This window comes from Mirounga angustirostris, unplaced genomic scaffold (assembly GCF_029215605.1).
Source record: "Mirounga angustirostris isolate CCGP_5_RB_7025 unplaced genomic scaffold, mMirAng1.0.hap1 SCAF_11, whole genome shotgun sequence".
NCBI classification, from domain to species: Eukaryota; Metazoa; Chordata; class Mammalia; order Carnivora; family Phocidae; genus Mirounga; species Mirounga angustirostris.
This window is the reverse complement of record NW_026991719.1, coordinates 39,064,553-39,088,027: the sequence shown is the minus strand read 5'-3', so window position 1 is coordinate 39,088,027 and position 23,475 is coordinate 39,064,553. Positions and strand designations below refer to the sequence as shown.

Here is a 23,475-nt window from a genome sequence, read left to right as displayed (position 1 = left end):
TAGGATATATATATTCAAATAACTTGTATTAGGTGTTTAAAGCAGCTAAGAAAAGGAACAATTATAAGATGGATGATTTCATTAAAACAATTAAAAAATTGCCATTTTAGTTAAGTCCTTATATTAAATGCTAATTTATCTGTACCAGCAATTATTTTGTGATGCCATTCTCTCCCCCTGATACCAAGGGCAGTCTTTCAATATTAAAACTCAAGTTCTCCTAGGAATCAGGTGGCTCAGAGGGTAGTGGGGAAGCACAGGCCTGTGAATCTACTGGTTTAGAATCATTTGTGTGCCTTCATTCCTTTTTGTACCATAGCGTACTGACTATCTGGAAGGGAAAAATACTTTTAATGTGTGGATACTCGTACTACATTTTACTAGACTTCTGAACCTTTTTGTTGGGATGTCAACATAATTCTATGGGTGTGGGGGGAAGTACTGAATAGTTAACACTCCCCAAAAAGAGAGGGACTACAGCAGTTTTAGAAAGCACTTACTTAATCATTTCAAAAAGCTTTGGATCTGAGACCTTGATATTTCGTGCCATATTCCAGGAAAGATGAACCATGGGTACTATTGACTTCACACTTTGCAATTTGTTCCATTCGTACCGTTCCACTGCCAACTTATACTGGCAGGCTAGGAAAAAAAAAACAGTTATAAAATAGCAACCCAAAGTACCAAAAGATATGAAGTTACCATTATCACCTTCTCAGATGTTATCAATACCAATTCTGAGAACCTCAAAACATTACAAAAATAATTTTTATGTTTCTTTGATAATTATGGCAATAATAATAGTAGTGAACACATAAAGAGTGCTTACTATAACTATGTGCCAGGCATTGTGCTGAGCTATTTTTATACATTATCTCATTTCATCTTTATCATTACCTTATTAATTTTATTATTCCCATTATACAGATGGAAGAAATTGAGGCCCAGAGAGGTTATATAACTTGCCCAAAGTTGCAAGAGCCAGGTCCTGGTCCTAATCCAGGTCTTTCTGGCTCCAAAGGCCATATTCTTAATCTGAATTATCTACTGCCTGAAGGCAGGCATAATTCAAACAGATTTTGACATATTAGGGCTATTCATACAACATACCAGATAAAAGAAAAATTTGAAAGAATGAATAACCACTCTATTTTGCCTTCTCCCATAAAGGGTTTGCTTTATAAAACAAAACCAAGCACTCTAAAAATTAAAAGTGTATCTTCCTTGTATATAAAGACATTAATTTGTTATTTGCTGAGATCTATGGTCTTGGATTTCTACCTGTTAACTTGAATTTAATTTCTTGTACTACAAATTAAAATTTTATTCAAGGAGATACAACTCTTCTTCCAATTACTAGTGAGTTATATTCCAAGAAAAAAAAAATAAACCTATCAGATACAATCCTTTATAAGTCAAACTTTTTTTTTAGCATATTCTTTAAAATACCTGTAAGTGGACCAACATTCCAAGCAATGTTGTTGCACCAGCCAATAGCCTGAACCCAATGAACAGTGCCCGCATTTATCCAGACCAAATCTCCAGGTCGCTGAATAAACCTATACACTGGAACATTTGCTTCATAAAGATCTTCAAGGTTGGGCCACCAAGAACCCATGAGGAAATTCAAATTATTTCTGAAATAAGAAAAAATAATGCAAATGGATCAAATACTTAAATAAAGCTCCTTAATAAGACTGGGAAACAAGGTCAAAACTTCTTAAAACATGCTCATTCACACTGCATTGAAATAAGAACTACCGTATGTAATGGGAGTAAAATTACAGTTAAGTATTGAATAACTTATCCAAAGATCAGTACTACTAACGTCAATTGATTTTTCAAAGATCCAAATGAAATCCAAAGCTCCTTTTAAGTAACACTTATACATTAACTTAATTTCATTTCACTAAAGGCTATTTGACTGAACACTTCTTCACGGAGTAGTACCAAGAAATCTCTAAAAGGTAAATGGAAGGTGGAATTGACATCAAGTCACTTAAGTCCATAAACAGGAACGCTATGGCAAATATAATGAAGTATTAGGAACTTTGATTTCTGAGGCAAAGTGGAAAAAATAATGGTCTCTACTGCTGTTTTGAATTCTAAGAGGAAAAGGAGACAGGATGTCAGTCTCTAGAGTTTTGATACTAGTTAAAACTATGCAGCTGAAAACAACTTCATAAAAAACAAATAATCATACACATGCACAAATAACCGTCATCATTGCCGCCGCCACCACCAATGTACTTTGGAACCATTCTATGGATCTTAGTAAGCTTTTACTTTAAAATCTGGTTTCTTGGGCGCCTGGGTGGCTCAGTCGTTCAGTGTCTGCCTTCGGCTCAGGTCATGATCCCAAGGTCCTGGGATTGAGCCCCACATCGGGCTCCCTGCTCTGCAGGAAGCCTGCTTCTCCCTCTCCCACTCCCCCTGCTTGTGTTCCCTCTCTCGCTATGTCTCTCTCTGTCAAATAAATAAATAAAATCTTTAAAAAGATAAAAAATAAAAAAATAAATAAAAATCTGGCTTCTTCTTTTTCTACTTCATCATGATATAATATGAAGTATTTTTTAAACCGCATAGCAACTTTTCCTACAAGAGAAGTTTATAAAATTCAATAAGCTACATTTTGGGGAAGGAAGAACTTGCAGAATGGAAATGTTCCTTTCCTTATGATCTAAGAAGTAGTCTTTACTTTTGTCCTGTGCCAAAGGATACAATAAAGTGTATTGTAATTACTGAAATAATTGAAATTATTCTCTTTGGTTTAAATTTAACTTGTTTAGATCAAGGGCTGGCAAACTATGGCCCATGAGCCAAATCCAGCTCACCTATTTTTGTAAATAGAACTTTTATTAGACCATAGCCATGCCCATTCATTTACATATTATTATACATGACTGCTTATGTACCACAGTGACACAGCTGTGACAGAGACCATATGACCTGCAAAGCCTAAAATATTTATTATCTGGCCCTTTCTGGAAAAATCTCACCAACAGCTGATTTAGATGGAATCTTTGCCTTATTTTTTTTCCTTAAAAAAATGCAAGGCTGCTCTTCAAAGTCTAGAAGACTGCCAATGGTAGCCTAACTGCAAGGGGATATGGATGGGCTTACTGTCTGTAATAAGGCTCAGTAGACACAGTCCAGAAAAACTTGCCTATGAAGCAAAATATGGTTACAAACACAAATTCTATCCCTACTTCACCCATGTGTTGCCATCATAACATTGGAGGAACCTTTCTATCCAAAAGCAAGCAAGCAATCAAGTAAGCAAGACCACCAAATAATCAACAACTAAGTTAAAAAAAAAAATTAAAGTTACCCCCAAAAAGCAAGCATCCTTTTTATCATATATTCAAGTGAATGGTTATTTCAAGACAGATACTGTTTAAAGTCATAACAAAAACTACAGACACGGTCACTATCAGTCAGTATCAAAAGCAACAATCCTTATGTGAAACAAAATTACACTGAAATGCTGGGGTAGCAAGTGCTATTTCTGCAGCTTAAATTTACCTAACCCTTCATACTTTTGATATTTTTATTATCCCCAAGTTCACGCTTTTTAGACATCACCTGCCTCTTCTAATTATCTTTGTTCCCAGATTACCTCCGCATTAGGTAGGAAAGAAAAACTAAATCCTGAAGAGAGCCAATCTCTACTCAGAAATAATGAACAAGGATTAGTGTACTGTGGTTGTAAAAATATACTACTATCTCAAAGTTTAAGAAATACAAATCTTGGGCGCCTGGGTGGCTCAGCTGGTTAAGCGACTGCCTTTGGCTCACGTCATGATACCGGAGTCCCAGGATCGAGTCCCACATCAGGCTCCCTGCTCAGCAGAGTCTGCTTCTCCCTCTGACCCTCCCCTCTCACATGCTCTCTCAAATAAATAAATAAAATCAAAAGAAACTAAAGAAAGAAAAGAAGGAAAGAAAGAAAGAAAGAAAGGCAGATCTTTCTGTAGAACAATGGAGATTTCCTACATGACACTGCTCTTTCTCTGCTACCACCAGACTGCTGGTCCATAAAAGTAAGCACAGATTAAAGTAGATCAGGTTATTTCATTAGAGCATTTGAAACTTTAAAATTTCACATCTTTGGCTTTCTTATATGAAAGGAAATCTGTGTATTAAACAGTAAAAACAATGAAAGGTAATTATCTTTTGCTTGTATATAAGGAAATTTTGGATTAGTGTGGGGGTTTTTTGGTAACTATATTTACACTTGTTACTAAACCAAGAAAGATGTTTACAGCAAAGATCCCGTAACCCAAGATAAAAAAATTCTAAGTTAGTATGTGGAGTATGTGTATAATTAGGTTTCAGAGTCTCTCATAATGTAAATGTTTCTGGTGGTTCCCCCTTTACTTTCTTGGGGTGGGGAGAATAACACCATATATATGTATAATTTATGTTTTTAACCATAATAATTTTCCAGTGTTATTACTAAAGGAAAATATCAACACTTACATAATGGAGTACTTTCCAAAAAAAAAAAAAGAGAGAGAGAAAGTTTCCATTTAGACAAATAATTAAGTTTAAACCAATGAAAATAATTCTGAGGTACTCTTTAACACAAGATAAAGAAATAAAGGAAAGCTATTTCTAGGACCTTAAGGAAAGGAATACTTCTACTAGGTGAGTTCCTTCAAACAGAGAAAATAAAATCTGAAGTAGTTGATTAAACTTTGTAAAATTATTTTATAGGAATAGTTGCCAGTGTAGTTTAAAAAAAAAAAGGATTTATATCATGGTGATATGACAAAGAGTAATATGCTCAAACTTGAGTTATTAACAACCTATGAAGGGGCTCTATTATAGAATTCCTTCCACTTCTAAAACCATTCATAGTAAAATAATTTTTCTTGGAATATAGATCTGCCACATGAAAAAGTATTTATGTATCAATTGTTCAATTAACCTAATAAACAACTCAACCTTCCTATCTTCCAAATTCAAGGCTGTTACTACCGCATGGAGTAGTTTCAAGGCATCTTTCTTAAAGTATTCTCAGTAATGCAAAGGAATAGACTTGGAATCAAATCAATTTAAATGAATTTTTTGCTGAATGGTTAAGTGAATACTGGCCACATACATTAGGATATCCAGGTTAGTAAGCTGTCCTTTACAATTACTGTTTTTGAGTAATTACGTTTAAAGAAAATTTAGTTTGGAAACCTACTTTTCACAGAAGTCATTCAGAACACCCCAATAACCTTCAGGGACAACAAACCATTCACAGTCACCTGGACCAATATTTATGTTAACTGAACAGAAGTTGTTATTTTCTTGATGACCTGAAATGAGAAAAGAAAAACAGTAATCAGCATACTATAAATTCTATAGAAAAATGTGCCTTTAGAAATAAGACCTCGGAAATGTTCAACATAGAATGTTCTGGTGGTATTCAGCTGTTTGTCATTATTTCTGTGTCTAGTTTTAGAGCAGAGTTTGGTCAGCTCCTAACTTATTCAGTAAGACCTTCTGCAGAGGTAGTCTAAATCAAGACTACAAGCTTAGGTTCTACAGCCAGGCTCCTAAGCTTATGTGAACCTGCGCATGTTGCTAAACCTTTCTGACTCCATTTCCTTATATAGAAGATTAGATAATAACAATTCCAATAAATCACCGGGTTGTTTTGAGGGATCAATGAAATAATGACTGCTCTGAACAGTGCCAAATATATGGTAAGTAATAAGTATTAGCTATTATTGATATTATCACTTCTTTGTGAACTAATCACCATCTCTCACAAGTAGTATTAGGACATCAATAAAGAGACAAGAAACCTGGTTTTCAAATGTAGCTGTGGGAGTACTGTCAACAAAAGTGATGGAGCAGGGAACTCTGGAGAACTCTTCAGAAACACTAAAAAAAGAAAAAATCTAGTAAAAACTGCCAGAAGTAACCTTACCGGAACTCTGGGCAATAGTCAAGGTTTACAGCGACCAAGTGAATGCCTGACCAGAAAGAACTTACAACACAGTAGGAAACTTTTATGTCACTTTAACTTACCTTATTCCCCACCCACATCACTAGTGTGGCAGTGGACTTAAAAATGGTAGTCTTGTGTTCTAGTGTGAGTGTCCCTGGTTCTGGAGGGAGCACAGTGGATCTTGTTCCCAAGGAATTATGTTTTTCTGTTTTGACTTGACTGGAGTTTCCCCAAAGGACTAACACAAGGAGCTTCACTCTATCAGGGCAAGTGGTTCAGTGGAGAAGGTCAAAACATTGAAAGGTCAATGAACAAAGGCAAAAACAGAGTTGGGGCAAGCAACAGACACACCAAAGGCCTGGAAAGAAAAGCTGGGGAGTGAGATTTGGGGGGAATAAAAGGTTTTGAAAAGTTCCCGTGAACACTAGAGAATTTAGAAAGCCACATGCATACCAAGAGCAGGGCGCATGCTCAGAAAAATACCTAAGACCATAAATTGTAACTTCTTGCTAATCTTTAGGCGCAGTGCAAGCAAGGAGGTAAAGGCTAAAAGTACAACTGTAAGCAGCATGGATAAGTGTATAAGGAGTGACTCAACACAGAGGCAATCTGCAAAGACCTGGAGAATTATTTTTTCTTTTCTGTTCATTTTTCCATTCTTCTTTCTTTTTTGGCACAAAGCACTGAAGGAAATCTGTCAGGTCACTGGCTAACTGCTGAGATAATGGAAAAGAAACTTCAGCTCCCACACGTGCCAAGGAATACAGTCTTTGTGAAAATACTGTGGAAAAGTTACTAAACAAACAGACAACTGTAGCCCACAATAAGGAAGAACAAACCCTGGAGAGGGAGAATCTGATTTCTGTAATTGCCACATGATAACATTCAAAATGTCAAAATATTAGCACAGTACTATGCTTAGGGAACAGAGACCTCAGGGACTACATCTGACCAAGAATACAGTCTTTTCTTTTTTTTAATTCTCAGAGTCTGTTTTCACAAAAAATTATGAGGCTTGCAAATAAACAAAAATGTATGACCCAGTCACAGGAAAAAAAAAAATAACAAAACCTATTCCTGAAAAAGAAGAGACACTGGACTTCACAAACACTTTAAATCAACTGTCTTAAGTATACTTCAAAGAGCTAAAAGAAACCATAAACAAGAACCACAGGAAACAAGGAAAATGAGGTCTCAACAGAGATTATTAATAAAGACACAGAAATTACCATAAATAAAATTCTGAAGCTGAAAAGTTTAACTGAAATTAAAAATTCACTAGTGGGTTTCAAACAACAGATCTGACCAGGTTAAAGCAAGAATCTACAAACTTGTAGATAGGTCAAATGAAACTAACCATTTTGAGAAGAAAGAAAATAGAATGAAGAAAAATTAACAGAGCCTAAGGGACCATCAAATACACTAACCTATGCATTGTGGGAGTCCCAGAAGAGAAGAAGGGACAATAGGGATATATGAAGAAGTGATGGTCCAAAACTTCCCGAATTTGACAGAATACATGCATCTATACATCAAAGAAGCTAAAGAAACTCCAAAGTAGGAAAAACTCAAAGAGAGCCACACCAAGACACAGTATACTCAAACTAAAAACCCAAAGAGAATTTTGAAAGCAGGACAAAAAAGTGATTTGTCACATACAAGGGATTATCAATAAGATTAATAGCTGATTTCAGATCAGAAACCATGGAGGCCAGAAAGCAACAGAGTTAACACATTTAAACTGCTGAAAGAAAGAAAGAAAAAAATTAACCAAGAATTCCATATCTGGCAAAACTATTCTTCAAAAATAAAGCAGAAACTAAGACATTCTCAGATAAATAAAAGCTGAAAGAGTCTGTCACTAGCCAATCTGCCATGTAAGAAAATGCTAGAGGCTGAATTTTTGGGCTGAAATGAAACAAAGACAGTAATTCACAGCCCTGTGATGAAGAGATAAAGTACTATAGTAAAAGTAACTACCTAAGTTGGAAGATTCACACTTTCCAATTTTGAAACTTACCTCAAAGGTACAGCAATCAAACCAATGTGGTACTGACATAACGACAGAGATATAAATCAAGGTAGGAGCATCAAGATTTTAGAAATAAATCCATACATCTGTGGCCAACTGATTTTCAACAAGGGTGCTAAGACCCTTTTATAGAGGAAAGAACAGTTTTTCCAACAAATAGTGCTGGGACAACTGGATATGTAAAAGCACAAATTTAGACCCTTAGCTCATATAAAACCACATACAAAAATTAATATGGATCAAATATCCAAATATAAGAGCTGGAACTATAAAAATCTAAGAAGAAAACCAGGGGTAAAACTTGATAACCCTGGATTCAGCAGTGGTTTCTTACATATGATACCAAAAGCACAAGCAACCAAACAAAAAATGGATAAACTGAACTTCATCAAAATTAAAAACTTTTGGGGCGCCTGGGTGGCTCAGTTGGTTAAGCAACTGCCTTCGGCTCAGGTCATGATCCTGGAGTCCCGGGATCGAGTCCCGCATCGGGCTCCCTGCTCAGCAGGGAGTCTGCTTCTCCCTCTGACCCTCCCCCCGTCTCATGTGCTCTCTCTCTCTCAAATAAATAAATAAAATCTTTAAAAAAAAAAAAATTAAAAACTTTTGTATATCAAAGAACATTATCAAGAGAATGAAATAAAGGGGCGCCTGGGTGGCTCAGTTGGTTAAAGCGACTGCCGTCGGCTCAGGTCATGATCCTGGAGTCCCTGGATCAAGTCCCGCATCGGGCTCCCTGCTCGGCGGGGAGTCTGCCTCTCCCTCTGACCCTCCCCACTCTCATGTGCTCTCTCTCATTCTCTCTCTCTCAAATAAATAAATAAAATCTTTAAAAAAAAAAAAAGAGAATGAAATAACAACTTAAAGGATAAGAGGAAATATTTGCGAATCATGTATTTGATAAGGGGTTAATATGCAAAATATAAGCTCCTACTACTCAACAACAAAAGGACAAACAACTGAATTAAAAAATGGGAAAAGGACCTGAACGGACATTTTTTCAAAGTGGATAATATACATGGCCAGCAAGCACATGAAAATGAAACCACAAAGAAAAACCACTTCACATCCACTGGGTTGGCCATAATAAGAAAAAATGGAAAATAATCAGTGTTGGTAAGGATGTGGGAACTTTCATATATTGCTGGCATGAATGTAAAATGGTGCAGCTACTGTAGAAAGCAGTTTGGCAGTTCCTCAGAAAGTTAAACATAGAATCACCATATGAAATCAATTCAAATCCTAGGTATATAACCAAAAGAACTGGAAAAAGGAATTCAGACAAATACTTGCACGTGAATGTTCACAGAAACACTATTCACAACAGCTAAAAAGTGGAATCAACCCAAATGTCCACCAATTGATGAACGGATAAACAAAATGTCCTATATCCACACAATGGAATATTTGGCCATAAAAAGGACTGAACCATTAATACAATGCAGGTGACCTCAAAAACATGCTAACTGAAAGAAGCCAGACACAAAAGGGAACATATTATATGATTCCATTTGTATGAAACATCCAGAACAGGTAATTCTATAGAACCAGAAAGTAGACTACTGGTTGCCAGGGGCAGAAGGAAGTGGGGAATGGGGAGTTAATGTTTAATGGGTATGAGGTTTCCTTTTGGACAGATGAAAATTTCTTGGAACTACACAGAAGTGATGGCTACACAGCACAGTAAATATACACTAAATGCAACTGAACTGCGTACTTTAAAAGGATTAGTTTTACTGTGTGATTTTTACCTCAACAGAGAAAAATGTAGTTGCTCTCACTATACCGTGTCTTTTATGTATGATAGTGTGATGAATATGGTACCTTTTAAAAAATTTTTTATTGTTATGTTAATCACCATACATTACATCATTAGTTTTTGATGTAGTGTTCCATGATTCATTGTTTGTGTATAACACCCAGTGCTCCATGCAGAACATGCCCTCTTTAATACCCATCACCAGGCTAACCCATCCTCCCAACCCCCTCCCCTCTAGAACCCTCAGTTTGTTTTTCAGAATCCATTGTCTCTCATGGTTCAACTCCCCCTCCAATTTCCCCCCCTTCATTCTTCCCCTCCTGTTGTTTTTTTTTTTTTAACATATATTGTATTATTTGTTTCAGAGGTACAGATCTGGGATTCAACAGTCTTGCACAATTCACAGTGCTCACCATAGCACATACTTTCCCCAGTGTCTATCACCCAGCCACCCCATCCCTCCCACCCCCCACCACTCCAGCAACTCTCAGTTTGTTTCCTGAGATTAAGAATTCCTCATATCAGTGAGGTCATATGATACATGTCTTTCTGACTGACTTATTTCGCTCAGCATAACACCCTCCAGTTCCATCCACGTCATTGCTAATGGCAAGATCTCATTCCTTTTGATGGCTGCATAATATTCCATTGTATATATATACCACCTCTTCTTTATCCATTCATCTGTCGATGGACATCTTGGCTCTTTCCACAGTTTGGCTATTGTGGACATTGCTGCTATAAACATCGGGGTGCACGTACCCCTTCGGATCCCTACTTTTGTATCTTTGGGGTAAATACCCAGTGGGGCAATTGCTGGATCATATGGGAGCTCTATTTTTAACTTTTTGAGGAACCTCCATACTGTTCTCCAGAGTGGCTGCACCAGCTTGCATTCCCACCAACAGTGTAGGAGGGTTCCCCTTTCTCTGCATCCTCGCCAACATCTGTCCTTTCCTGACTTGCTAATTTTAGCCATTCTGACTGGTGTGAGGTGATAGCTCATTGAGGTTTTGATTTGGATTTCCCTGATGCCGAGTGATGTTGAGCACTTTTTCATGTGTCTGTTGGCCATTTGGATGTCTTCTTTGGAAAAATGTCTGTTCATGTCTTCTGCCCATTTCTTGATTGGATCATGTGTTCTTTGGGTGTTGAGTTTAATAAGTTCTTTAAAGAAATGGACCCTCAACTCTATGGTCAACTAATCTTTGACAAAGCAGGAAAGAATGTTCAATGGAAAAAAGTCTCTTCAACAAATGGTGTTGGGGAAAAAAAAGTGAGTATGGTACTCTTAATACTTACAAACTCTTACCATGGGTAGATGGTTGGAATTGTCCATGGTGTGGACTCCAAAATAAAATTTAGCACTAATTATAATTAGAGATGCTGAAATCCCACTGTCAAATTCAAAATATTTTGGGGTAGAGCCTGAGAGCATCTCTATAGTTTAGGACATACATGATTGAGCATAAAGTCCATGAGGTAGGTACCACCTTATCTATGTAACTCCAGGAACAAAGTGTTTGCCCCATAAAAAAGTATTCAAAATAATTTTTAAAAAATTGAACTAAACTAATTAAACTATCCATTTCTTCTAAGACCGAGTTCTCTAAGAGAGTAACCACCTGAAATGGGGTTTATATAAACTGAGATGTGCAGAAATTATAAAGTACACACTAGATTTCAAAGACTTAATATGAAAACAAAAACTGTGAAAAATCCCACAACTTTTATATTGATTACAAGTTGAAATGATAAGATTTGGATATACCAGGTTAAAATTATTTTCACCTATTTTGTTTTGCATCGATATGACTACTATAAAACTTTAAATCATATATATGACTTGCATTATATTTCTACTAGATAGCACTACTCTAAGGGAATTCCTTAGAGAATTCTTCAGTGTTCCACAGGACACTTCTGAAAAACTAATGCCTTATATACAAACTGAAAAAAAAAAAAAAAAAAACCCAAACAGTTCAGACACAAGTGACAAAGAAGTAATCTACCAAGTTTGCTTCCCGCCCCCCCATCTGTAATGAAAAACTGCATTCTTTTTGAGTTGAGGGTATTATTTACATAAAATAATTCAAATTGGAGAGGTTTTCAATTGAATCTTAAAAGAACCAATCCAATACTACATACATAAGAAAAATGAACTCTTGGGGCGCCTGGGTGGCACAGTTGGTTAAGCATCCGACTCTTAGTTTTGGCTCAGGTCCTGATCTCAGGGTTGGGAGATCGAGCCCTGTATTAGGCTCCACACTCCTTGCAGACTCTGCTTGAGATTCTCTGTCCCTCTCTCTCTGACCCTCCTGCTCGTGCTCTAAAATAAATAAATAAATCTTAAAAAAAAAAAAAAAATATCCCTCTAGAGAGTTCAAATAACTTGCCCAGTATTTACATCAGTGTCTAAATGGCAAAGGGGGCGGGGGGGGGGGGGCGCGACATATAGCTCTTCTGCCATTTATTCTAGAACTGTTTCCACTTTACCCAACTATGGATAAAATATCACAGAATTGGGCTTCCAATGGCTTGAGGACAAAAACTACTACAACCTAATGGTTCTAATCCTGGCTGTACAGTATAATCCTCTGGGAAACTTTGTAAAAAATATTGTGCCTGATCCCAATCTCCAGAGGTTAATCAACTATTTATTTTCAAAAGAGATTCTAATGAGCAGCCAGGACTCGGAATCCACTGACTTATGTTACCCTGAAGCAAGCATAGGCCTATTTTGAAACAACTTTGTAGTTACAATTCAATAAGCAGGTGACAAAGAAGAAAGCACTCTGGCTTTCAAACCATGGCTGCTTCAAGTTGCAAAGAGAAACATCTGATGGTGATATGCAGCCTACAGGCATTGGCATATAGGTGAACTTGTTATCACCAGTCATCAGCCCTAATTGTTAAATATTTTGAACATCACTCAGAAATTTCACGTTAATCCAAGGAAACACAAAGAAGATGGTATTTTAGTGTTGGTCAGAATTTTAAGTTTAAAACCAATGTAATTCATTTTACAAATGAAGAAAAAGACCCAGAGAAAGAAATGTGACTTGCCAAAAGTGACAAGCCCAGTTAACAGAAAGTCCAGACTGGATACCAGGAGAATTCTAGAAATGTCTCCCCATCAAGTGCTTTGTGTGAACTGTGTGTTGCACCCCAACTAGAGGATTACAACCTCTACTTCCTTATTTAAATGAAATAGAATGGAATAGACTAGAAAATGTATTATTCTATGAAACTGTTCTTGTATACACATATGTACACAAAGTCATAAAATATATATATATATATATTTTAAAGATTTTATTGATTTATTTGACAGAGACGCAGCAAGAGAGGGAAAACAAGCAGGGGGAGTGGGAGAGGGGGAAGCAGGCTTCCTGCAGAGCAGGGAGCCCGATGCGGGGCTCAATCCCAGGACTCTGGGATCATGACCTGAGCCGAAAGCAGATGCTTAATGACTGAGCCACCCAGGTGCCCCCTAAAATATATTTCTTAGTGTGACTATGGCAAAAAGAAAAGTTTAGAAAAAACTATATCCCATCACTCTGCAGGAGACAGGATCAACAACAGTCTCTAAGCCACAGGGACTTTCCCAGGAGTGCTCCAATGACCCCTTTCCAGATTAAACAATGTTATTGTTTCAGGACTATTTTATTAAAAAAAAAGAATATAACAGGAAAAATCTTAATAATACAAGTCAAACCTTATAACAGGAGTAATCCTTTCAGTTTCCTTCACTGTATATGAAAAGAATCTGGTTCTCTTTTGCATGTTTCACATTTCGATTAATTCTGTTTTTCAACTGTAGGAGATAATGTTAGTTCATAAAAGTTACCTGGTGTTCTGCTTCCTGGAACTTTCATGTACAGTTGAACTGTGTTCATGCCCAGTATGGTATGACCAACATGGCTTAGAAGATTTCCTGCTGATACGACACGCACAAAAGCAGGAAGTTTAGTCAGCTCATGTAGCTGCAACTTCCATCTGCAATAAAATAACAACAGATCAAGAGTGAAATCCTGCTACAAATATTTGTGGAAGTTAGCCATTTCTTCAAAAACTTTGTGTCCCAATCCAAAAAACAATGAGATCTATAAATATTGTACTTTTGCATAGGGAACCCTGAAATGCTTAATTTTTTCAATTTTTCCAAAGAAAACTTCCTAATGAAAAGAGGCATAAAAATTACTGAGTTAAAAACAAAACAAAAATACCGAGTAAATGAAAGAAAAAAACCTGACTTCCTATTTTTATAATTGCTGTAGAATCCTATTTTATAAAATTATTATACACTATTAGTCATAAAATGTAACTTTATGATTGTGTACTTAGCCTAGTCAGGGTCTTGATGAAAACCTGTATAAGAGTTTTAAGTTTAAGAAAATAACTTCATTGTAAAACCTAGCAAAAATAATTTATCTGAAACTTGTATATCAACTTGGAAAAATGACAAGGGAGGAAAGAGAAGAGGAAATTGTAGACAATTCTCAGTCTTGCAGAGGATACCTCTTTGCATCAGTTCACAGAAATACTATGAAGACTTACTTTTTGTCATCAGACAGGTCAATGTTGGTCCCAAACTTTATGGTTTTAAAGGGTCCTTTCCTCCTCCTCCCAGAACTTAAAAAAAAAAAGAGAGACAATATTAGAAACATGCCTTTTAAATAGAAATACTAAGTGGACATTAAAAATGACTTACTTATCTGAAGATGTAGATTCACTATCTGAGTGGTCTTTATGGTGACTTCTTTTCTCATTTTCTTCCTATAGATTAAGCAAAACACATTCTAGTTTAGTATTCCACAACCAGCTATCCTTTCCATCATGCAACTGTAAATTTCACACCTAGATTGATGGTATTATCTATGTTTGGAAGCTAAGTTTCTATAGGCCACTTTCACATGAAAATTTCTTTAAAGACCACACATTAAATAAAAACCCAAGAAAAGTCAATGCTCACCACCCGTCGGCATGGTATCTGACCTCCTCAGCCACAGTTATCTTAAGAGTTCTTTCTTAATAACATTCTTCTATAAGGGGAAAAATCTATAGATTCTCATTCTTGCCCCATTTTTAAGAGGAGAGAATTTTTTTTTTTTAATTGAGAGGCCTATCCATCTTGATTATAAATTTTCTAAACTAGCAGGGCTGTGTGGGTATGTATGTAACTATAAGGGTAGAAGGTTAAGATGTTCTCTATTCTTGATTATGGACAAATGGAAGTTCTCCCTGGGTTAAATCTTCTTCTACAATGAATTATACACAAATGGTAACACATTTACAACATTAGTAAGGAAAAGAAGTACTGCATAAATATAGGTGCTTTTCAATGCAAATATTACTACTATTATTTACAATTTTGGGGTCACAGATACAGTATCTCAATACTGTCCTACTATTCGAGTTAGCAATACTTAGTATATTTTGGCCTCCCTCCCTTTAAATGTATAGTTTCTAAACATTTGCCAAATTTTTCACATGTAATGGTCCATGCTGTCAAAGCACACAAAAAGGCATCTTTTCTTTGGTTATGGATCCCATCCCATATAAATACTCTGCCTCTTAGGATCTTTGCTTTTCAACTCCTCCTCCTTTGGTGGCTTCTTTGGTGATCCCTGAATCTTGCTTATTATTTATCCTCTTCTGAACATAATACTACCACATAGTTGAAGTATCTCAAAAGTTTGTCCATATGAGATTCATACAGACAATGAATTCACTACAGCTCATTAAAGCTGCAGGACAATTCTCATTAGATGAATTTCTCTGTAGGATATAGGGAATGGTAGTGAGAAAGAAATACAAATACACAGTTCGCAGGTACAAATGTTGCCTTCATTAAAAATGTGAACTAGAGGCAGAATTTTAAAGAGATAAGCAAATCTAATGAATTACAAATTAAAGACTTGCAGGCACATATTAAGTTTTAGCTGTAGGATATGTACAAAACAACTTAGTAGTACAGACAAGTATTTGAGTAATACATTTAATAAACTCATTTTTGTGGATGTTTTATGTTCACTTTGTGGGAGAATTCACAAAGTACTCATTATAGTGCTAAAGGATTTTAGTAGTGATTCACTGCTGAAATGACTGAGTCTTTTAATAATAATCCTCTGATTATTTTTCCGCTTTGGTTTTTAATTTTCCATATATTTTGAAATAATTCATGCCTCTCCCTCAGTTTTCTCTTTCAGACTGAGGCCAGTAAGAACAACACTAATGCTTCCTGGAGGCGTTATCTATCAGATAATACTAACCTGGTAGAGGAGAAAAATAGGAAGGCACAAGACTAGGAATTTTGCAAGCAGAAAGCAATCTTGAGACTTACTTTATCCTCTGGTATCAGTGGCTCTCAATCAGAGGCAATTTTACCCTCCAAGGGATATTTGGCATGCCTGGAGACCTTTTTGACTGTTAACAACTGGGGTAGATGGTAAGGGGCGTGCTATAGGCATCTAGTGGAGAGAGGTCAGGGATGCTACCAAACACCCTACAATATACAAGACAGCCTCCCACAACAATGTATTATCCAACCAAAATGTTAATAATGCCAAGATTGAGAAAGCCTGCTTTAAACAGAAACATCCCAGGGATGAGGGAGACATCTCGTAACAATATTTACTTTATCAACCCATAGGCTTGCTTTGACTTTACTAAGAGCAAACTGCATAGCATTTACATAGTATCTCGTGTAACTACAAAATAATGAGATGCTTACAAAAGAAATGTGCCCTTTTAAAATAAAAGAACATAAAACAATACAACAGTCTAAAAATAAAATAATGTTCAAGGAGTAAACACTTACCCTCAATGATTCCTGGAAGGAGGAGGCCTGGTACTGTGCATATTTAGCAATTGTAGTATGAGATCGATTACTTTCACAATGCCAGATTTTCTTCGTTCCAGTAGGATCCCAGTTTTCATCTGCTGGCTGCAACAACTGTGTCCTCACTTCCACCATATGTTCATTGTTAGCTTCCACCAAAGTTTTGGTAGAGAAAAGTCCCAGGTCTTCATAAATAAATAAATGTAGTTAATAAATGAAAATTGTATTTGGAATAATACATTAAAAGTGCTTTATGGCATTCTATCCGGTTCCCCTAAAAAACAACCAGAGCCTCTGCACAACCTAAACTTCGTGCCAGGTTTACACAACCAGACAATGAAGCCCCAGACCTAATCATCATGCCACCAGCAAAGGCAGAATCAAGGGGCCAGGCACTAGTTAGGAGGCTACAATCTTTTAGTAGCATTGTATTTTATCTTTCATTAGATAACCTAATGAAATTCTTTCATTAGATAACCTAAATCACAATTATATAATTAGACCAAAATAAAAGCTAAATTTAAAAACCACTAGTAAATTGCCAGGAACCAATACTGTCATTGTATCTTCACACTATGGATTAAAAAAGTGATACACAACCACACACACACACACACACACACACACACAAAGCCAGAAAATATTAAAATGAAAATGTGAAAACTAAAAAACTAAATAGAAATAAGTTTCTGCCACTGCTTTAAGAGTCACAGATAGCAAAGGAAATATAAAACTTTTTTCTTATTTAAAGCTTACCCAACTTAAGAGCTCCAGCAAGGCCACGTATTACTGTAACAGGGTTGTTTGGATTTGTACAAAATTGGTGTAATGGAGGAAAGAAAGCATCACGTTTATTTTCCAACTGTAAAATTAAAACATATGGTCAGATCTCTGGAAAACAGACCTTTTATTTAAATATTATGCCAAATTCATATTCATCATTTATTGCAATTTCAACAATGCACCCTGTAATTTCTATTTTATGTTTTATAGCATTTTATCACTATGTCTTTTGACCCTAAGTTGTAATTAGACAGTAACCACATACATTTCTCTTGTCCACTGTATCTTGAACAAAATATGCGGGAAGAAATAAAATTAAAACTTCAAAATCAAAGCGATTTAAATATTATTCAATTTTAAAAAGGAAGAAAATCCTATCACATGCTACAATGTGGATGAACCTTGAAGACACTATGTTCAGTGAGAATAAAGCACTCACAAAAAGAAAAATTGTGTAAAATTTTACTTATATGAGGTATCTAATGTAGTCAATTTATAGAAACATAAATTGGTGGTTACCCAGGGGCTGAGGAGACCAGGGAAAAGGGAGTTGCTATTTAATGAGTATAGAATTTCAGATTTGCAAGATGAAAAGATTCTGGAGAAGTGTTTTGCAACAATAAGAATATTACTTAACACTACGAAGTGTATAGTTAAAAATGGTTAAGATGGTAAATTTTATGTTATGTGGACTTTTTCCTCACAAAAAGAGAAAAGAAAACCACAAAAGGTCAAAGTGTTTTTAAAAATAATACCAAAGTGAAAGCAAGCTGAAGACCCATAAAAGATAAATCTTAATTTTGCATTTCCCTCTCTCAGCCTTCAGTTTAAAGGTTTTATTACACATCTATCCCAGTGCTTATCTTACATACTAAAGGATCAATACTGGTTGGAGGAAGGATTAATACACTATTTGGCCTCTAGAGGGCAAAAACAGGGCCAAATCCCCCAAAACAAACTTTATAGTTTAACATTTTTTTCATCTGGGGTAGAATTGGGAGGATGGAAGGAAATGGGGTAGGAGGACCTACTTGGGAGAAATCTAAGAGTTTCTTTGAACTTTTATCAACTTCCTACATCAGATGTCTAAATGTTCTTAAAGTAAAACTAACATCCGGTTTTAAATAATCTTTTAACATTCTTTAAAAAAAAAAATGACATACCTATTATCACATTTTATGTTTTCAAATGCCTTTTTTGAAGGTAATGAAAATATATAGTTTTGCAGATGCATAAGCAGAATGAATGTTAAGGTCCATACAACTAGTAGAATGCAGATTTAAAACCCAGCATAAGTTATACTTTTAGGTGGTTTTTGCCTCATACCGTTCAAAATTGGAGGCAGTAAGAAGTATTTCTCACTACTCTAATGTAATCATGGTTAATAACTGAGAAGGCATGTTTTAAATGCTATTATGAAGTCTTTCTGAATACATCGTTTTCCCCCCAAAACATTCAAGCTACTGCCAATAATTTTAATGTTTCCTAAAGGGCATCCATATTAACTTAAAGCAAGATCTTATGAAAGACAGGTAGGTGCAAACACCGGTTTAATTTATTTCTAGTCAGTTAATTCAGACTCACATAAATACTAGGTGTAGGTGGATTCAACTTGTCCTTTGGCAAGGGAGGGTATGGTGAAGATGGTGGTCTTGGAGGTGGACATTTATCCAATAAAATGCTACTGTTAGATAAGCCATTTTTACCTAGATTCCTTAAAAAAAAAAAAAAGAAGAAGGGAGAATAAATCAGCTGTACATTTATTTAGAAAACAGAAAAACAAAATCCTGAATTAAGTACTAATTAAGTTACTGGGCAGCTGCATAAATCCAGGAGATTTGGATCTATCAGAAAAAACTAAGAACAATTATTAACTTCAGCAAATACTTAGTTTCATTCCTCTATTTTCACTGAAGTAATAGAAAAAATACAACACATGAATTATTGATGACATTCCTTATTTTGCTCCTAACTTTCCAATTTATTTTCCTCACCTAAGGAACAAACACGAACTCCAATTTCCTCTCCACCATCTTCTACCATCAGAGTCTTTCCATTAAACGTTAAAATAACTTGACCAAAAAGGTCTAGATAATAGTAAAAATAGAATACGTCTTTCTTCCTATGTCTCATCTCAGCAATTATAACCAGAATATCTTTGTGATAATTCTCAAACCGAAAAGATCTGTACCTTTTTTTCCTCTCAAATCTGGAAAGAATTTTCTGTGTAACTCCCTAATAAAATTCAGCAAGACTCCAATCTACTAAATTTTATGGAAATTATACCAGTTATTTTTAATGAGGCATATAACTGCTATCTATTCTCTGATATTCTATGTAATTATTACTTAGTAGTAGTTGGGGTTTCTTTTCCTTTAATGGGTTGAAGTATCATGTTTGTTAAGTTATAAATTCTTCAAATATGGCAGAATTATTTCCAAATTGTAACTCTTTTAGTGTTAAAAAAAATTTTTTTTTCCTACTTCTTAAAATCTATATCCAACTCAGAAAATCAGCAAGATATAATTTTGAGCTTTCGATTCATTCCAGGTTAACTTCACCCAATTATTACAAGTTCTAAAATAATCAATGCATTAAAATAGCAGGTACTTTAACACTACAATTTTAGTTAAGAATTTGAAAATTGTAATTATGGCAGGGAGTTAAACTTAGTAATTTTACTTACTGAAGAAGGAATTAGCAATTTTCATCATATATTATAGAATACAGGTCGAAACAAAATTAATTTCCCTTATCTTGCTATGTTTTTGCCAAACTGAAAAAACCCTTACAAATCAGCCTGTTTGGGTTGGCATTAATGAAAACTAAGGCTTGAAATTCCACTGCTACAAACTTTTGAGATGTTACATTAAACAGGATCATGGATGTCACTTTCTTAATTTAACTGTAACTCCAAGTAAAAACAAAAGTGTTCATGGCAGGTCTCAAGGAATGAATTAGGTTTAAAATAACTGATTTTTTTTAAAAGTATGTGAAATAGTTATTAAAGTGAAATTTTAAGTTCAACCAACAATTAAGGCTAAAGGTTAAATAAATGAATATTCTATCACGACATCTCTCAACAAAGCATGAGTGTCCTCTACATTTAAAGACAGGCATTTAAGCTTTTAAATTTAGGTATAAAATCAGTACTAATTTATAAATTCCATGGAACTGGAAAATAGGTGGTTGACACTGGTAAAGAAACAATTCGAGTATTATCATTAAATCAATGCAAAATAAACATTCACTTACAAGATACGAATAAATAATTAGTTTGCATGCTGAATTGTATATCTGCCACTCTTTTAACTTTGGGATTTAAACAAAATATGACTCCGAATACATAAAATTTGTTTTCTAGAGCAGGAGATGAATGTACAATATAGTAAATGATTAATATTTTAAGGAAGTGGAAGATACGGACCACGCATTAAAACTATCATAAAAGAACATCTCATACTAATTAAATGTGGCACCAAAATTTAAGCTTCTACAACATTCTGGACATTTAGAGATGAGACTAGAAAACAGGGTTTGATAGATTAGCAGAATTCTGCCTCCATCATTTCTACAGTTCTGTAACAAAAGAAAAAAGGGAAATGGGAAAGTATAATAATGAAAAATACAGCTGCTTTTATTTTAAAATAGAAAAGAAAAAGGTGGAGAAAAGAAAAAAAAAGGTGAGACATGACTAAGGGAACGGATAGTGATTGAACTACCAAATGTTGCAATTACAATTTTAAACCATAAAAGCAGCAAAGGTATTGTAATCGCCTTTTGATGTATAGCACGTAAGATGAACCAAACAAGAAGAACCAACATCTTAAAAAGGAACTATATATGTGAAAATGAGAGAGTAGTCAGAATAAACCATGTAATCAAATTGAATCCAGCAGTTTACTATTGTATTACAAGACTCCCTGCTTTTTTGAGGCCAAGTCTGAAACAAACAGGAATTTCCCTGAAGGAATTCATGTAGGTAGTTGTCTATATAGTGACTATAAGCTTTTTCCATTGAAAATACACTTATCAGTCCTAATACAAAGGACAGAACTGTACATATCAGGAAAAGACTTTATCTTATGAACATATAAGTGTCCAACACTGTTTATAGTACTTCAAAGCTAGGGTAATGAAACTAATAATAACAACGCAAAGTAGAGAAAGGCATTGAAGAAAAGAAATACTATCCCATTTTAAATCCTTTTCTCTCATTTTGAAACTTTCCCCAAGCAGAGTAGGAAGCAATTAGTCATTGCCCAATTCTTTACAATATTGGCTTAAACTTGTTTCACATTTACCCATATCATTTGGTAGATAAATGAAGAAGTGCTCTGTAAGTAAACCAATCTACGCTTTAATTATCTTTGGTTATGAAGCTTCTAGACCAGAGACATCAAGTCTCTTGAGCCTAAGTCACTTTCCTCTTCTAAGTTCTGGAATCCTGCCCAGCAGACAGGACATCACCAACAGAACAGAAATGGTAAACCTGATGCCTATCATTTGCCATCTTGACTTTTCTCTTAAGATTTGTATCTCTTCTAATTTATCAGAGCATCTTTGGTCTCTTCATTAATAAACCAAGGCCTACAGTTACTGAAATAACACAAGCAAACACAGGGATCCATAGTGTTTTGATGTATCAAGCCACTTAAAACTGTGTGTGTGTGTGTTTATGTATATATAAGATGCATAATATGTATATATAAAAACTCACACATATACATAATTAAGTCTCTGTAAAAAGGCAAAATTGTCTTTTAAGAGCTAAAAGCTAAAAATAAAACTGTAAGAATGTGCTTAAAAATTCTGAAGTAAATATTTACATATACCTAAAAGGTGAGATGGAAGATTATAATCTTTAATATATTAAGAAACAGAGTCACACCTAGGTACCCACAGCATATGACTTTATTAATAAAAACTTAGGGTAACTGCTACTATACACTGTTTATAACTTGCACTTCCATGGAACTCTTTAACATTATTTCTCCAGAATACCCTTAGGTCCCATACAGTATATGATATTAGTTTTGGACCTCTAAATTTTCCCCCATTTTCTAGCAAATGTCCTGAGATTAGAGAGAGTGGAAGAGGGAGGAAGGCCCTGCTCCAGCAGAGTGGTGGCAACAGCATCTAGGAAACAGAACAGAGGCCCTAAGAACCGAGTGGGGAGCAGGGAGAAGGAAGTACAAATTGGCAGTGAGCCAAGGCACTGTGTTTAAGTAGAACTCAGGATAACATTTGATCTGGACATTAAAGCACACCTACTTTTTTTTTAGGCCCAGAGTTAAAATGCATGTCAGTGTAACATCTAGACAAAAAGACTAACATAAAGAACTTAAATCAAATTTTAGAAATTCAGAAATCTTACTATATGCTTTAGAAGAATTTGGTCTGATTTAGAGATCATCCAATGTGGTCTGACATGAAAAATGAAAAATCTTGTAAGACAGTTAAGATTAATTACAGTAGTTACCATGTTGCAGGCCAGTGGGGAAAATGCTGCCAACAATGTGGATCCAAAAGACAACACAAAGAAAATAATAAAATATGAAAAAGATGTAATTTTTGTCTATGTCAGAATAAAGGTAATAGCTGAATAGTGAAAAATGGACAGAAAATGAAAAGTAATGAAAAATAAAGACCAAAAGGTATTTTAAACAAACTCAAATACTCTTTAAAGAAAAAGAACTATAGTGTATTTACAGTAGTGAAGTTCCAATATCGCTTAATTATCACTCTTACATGCAAAAGTAATTCTCCCTACTCCATTGCTTCTACCCCATGCTCCTCCCAAGCGGCAAACTACAGGATAACATTTAACTTAATCTTATTTATCAGTGACAAACATTTAATGGTGGATCCATAATACCTTCTAATAAAGTAATCTAAATAGTAGAAAGGATAACCAGACTTCCAGACTCCAATAAATAAGATGCATAAGCACTGGTAGCTGCAGAAAGAGATTTATAGAGATGCTATGTGAGAACAGTTTTGAACCTTAAAATGCATTTAAAAACAATACTTTTCACATCTGACACATTAAAAGGTCAATGTAGGGTGCCTGGGTGGCTCAGTCGGTTAAGCGTCTGCCTTCAGCTCAG

The 23,475-nt window shown here is 35.2% G+C and overlaps 1 protein-coding gene across 14 annotated transcripts in view; it reads right to left on the bottom strand.

The window, feature by feature from the left end:
* The window catches only part of KDM6A (lysine demethylase 6A), a 208,808-nt gene that overhangs the window by 22,549 nt on the left and 162,784 nt on the right, over nucleotides 1-23,475 (bottom strand). For 12 of the 14 annotated variants that reach the window (XM_064573951.1, XM_064573955.1, XM_064573949.1 and 9 more), the window contains 9 exons: nucleotides 18,950-19,079; nucleotides 17,339-17,444; nucleotides 16,562-16,767; nucleotides 14,453-14,517; nucleotides 14,299-14,373; nucleotides 13,589-13,737; nucleotides 5,195-5,309; nucleotides 1,450-1,637; nucleotides 501-642 (listed from right to left, as the gene is read on the bottom strand). In XM_064573951.1, the coding sequence (XP_064430021.1) occupies nucleotides 501-642; nucleotides 1,450-1,637; nucleotides 5,195-5,309; nucleotides 13,589-13,737; nucleotides 14,299-14,373; nucleotides 14,453-14,517; nucleotides 16,562-16,767; nucleotides 17,339-17,444; nucleotides 18,950-19,079 (1,176 nt within the window). The other 2 variants (XM_064573959.1, XM_064573958.1) reach the window with 2 other exon arrangements.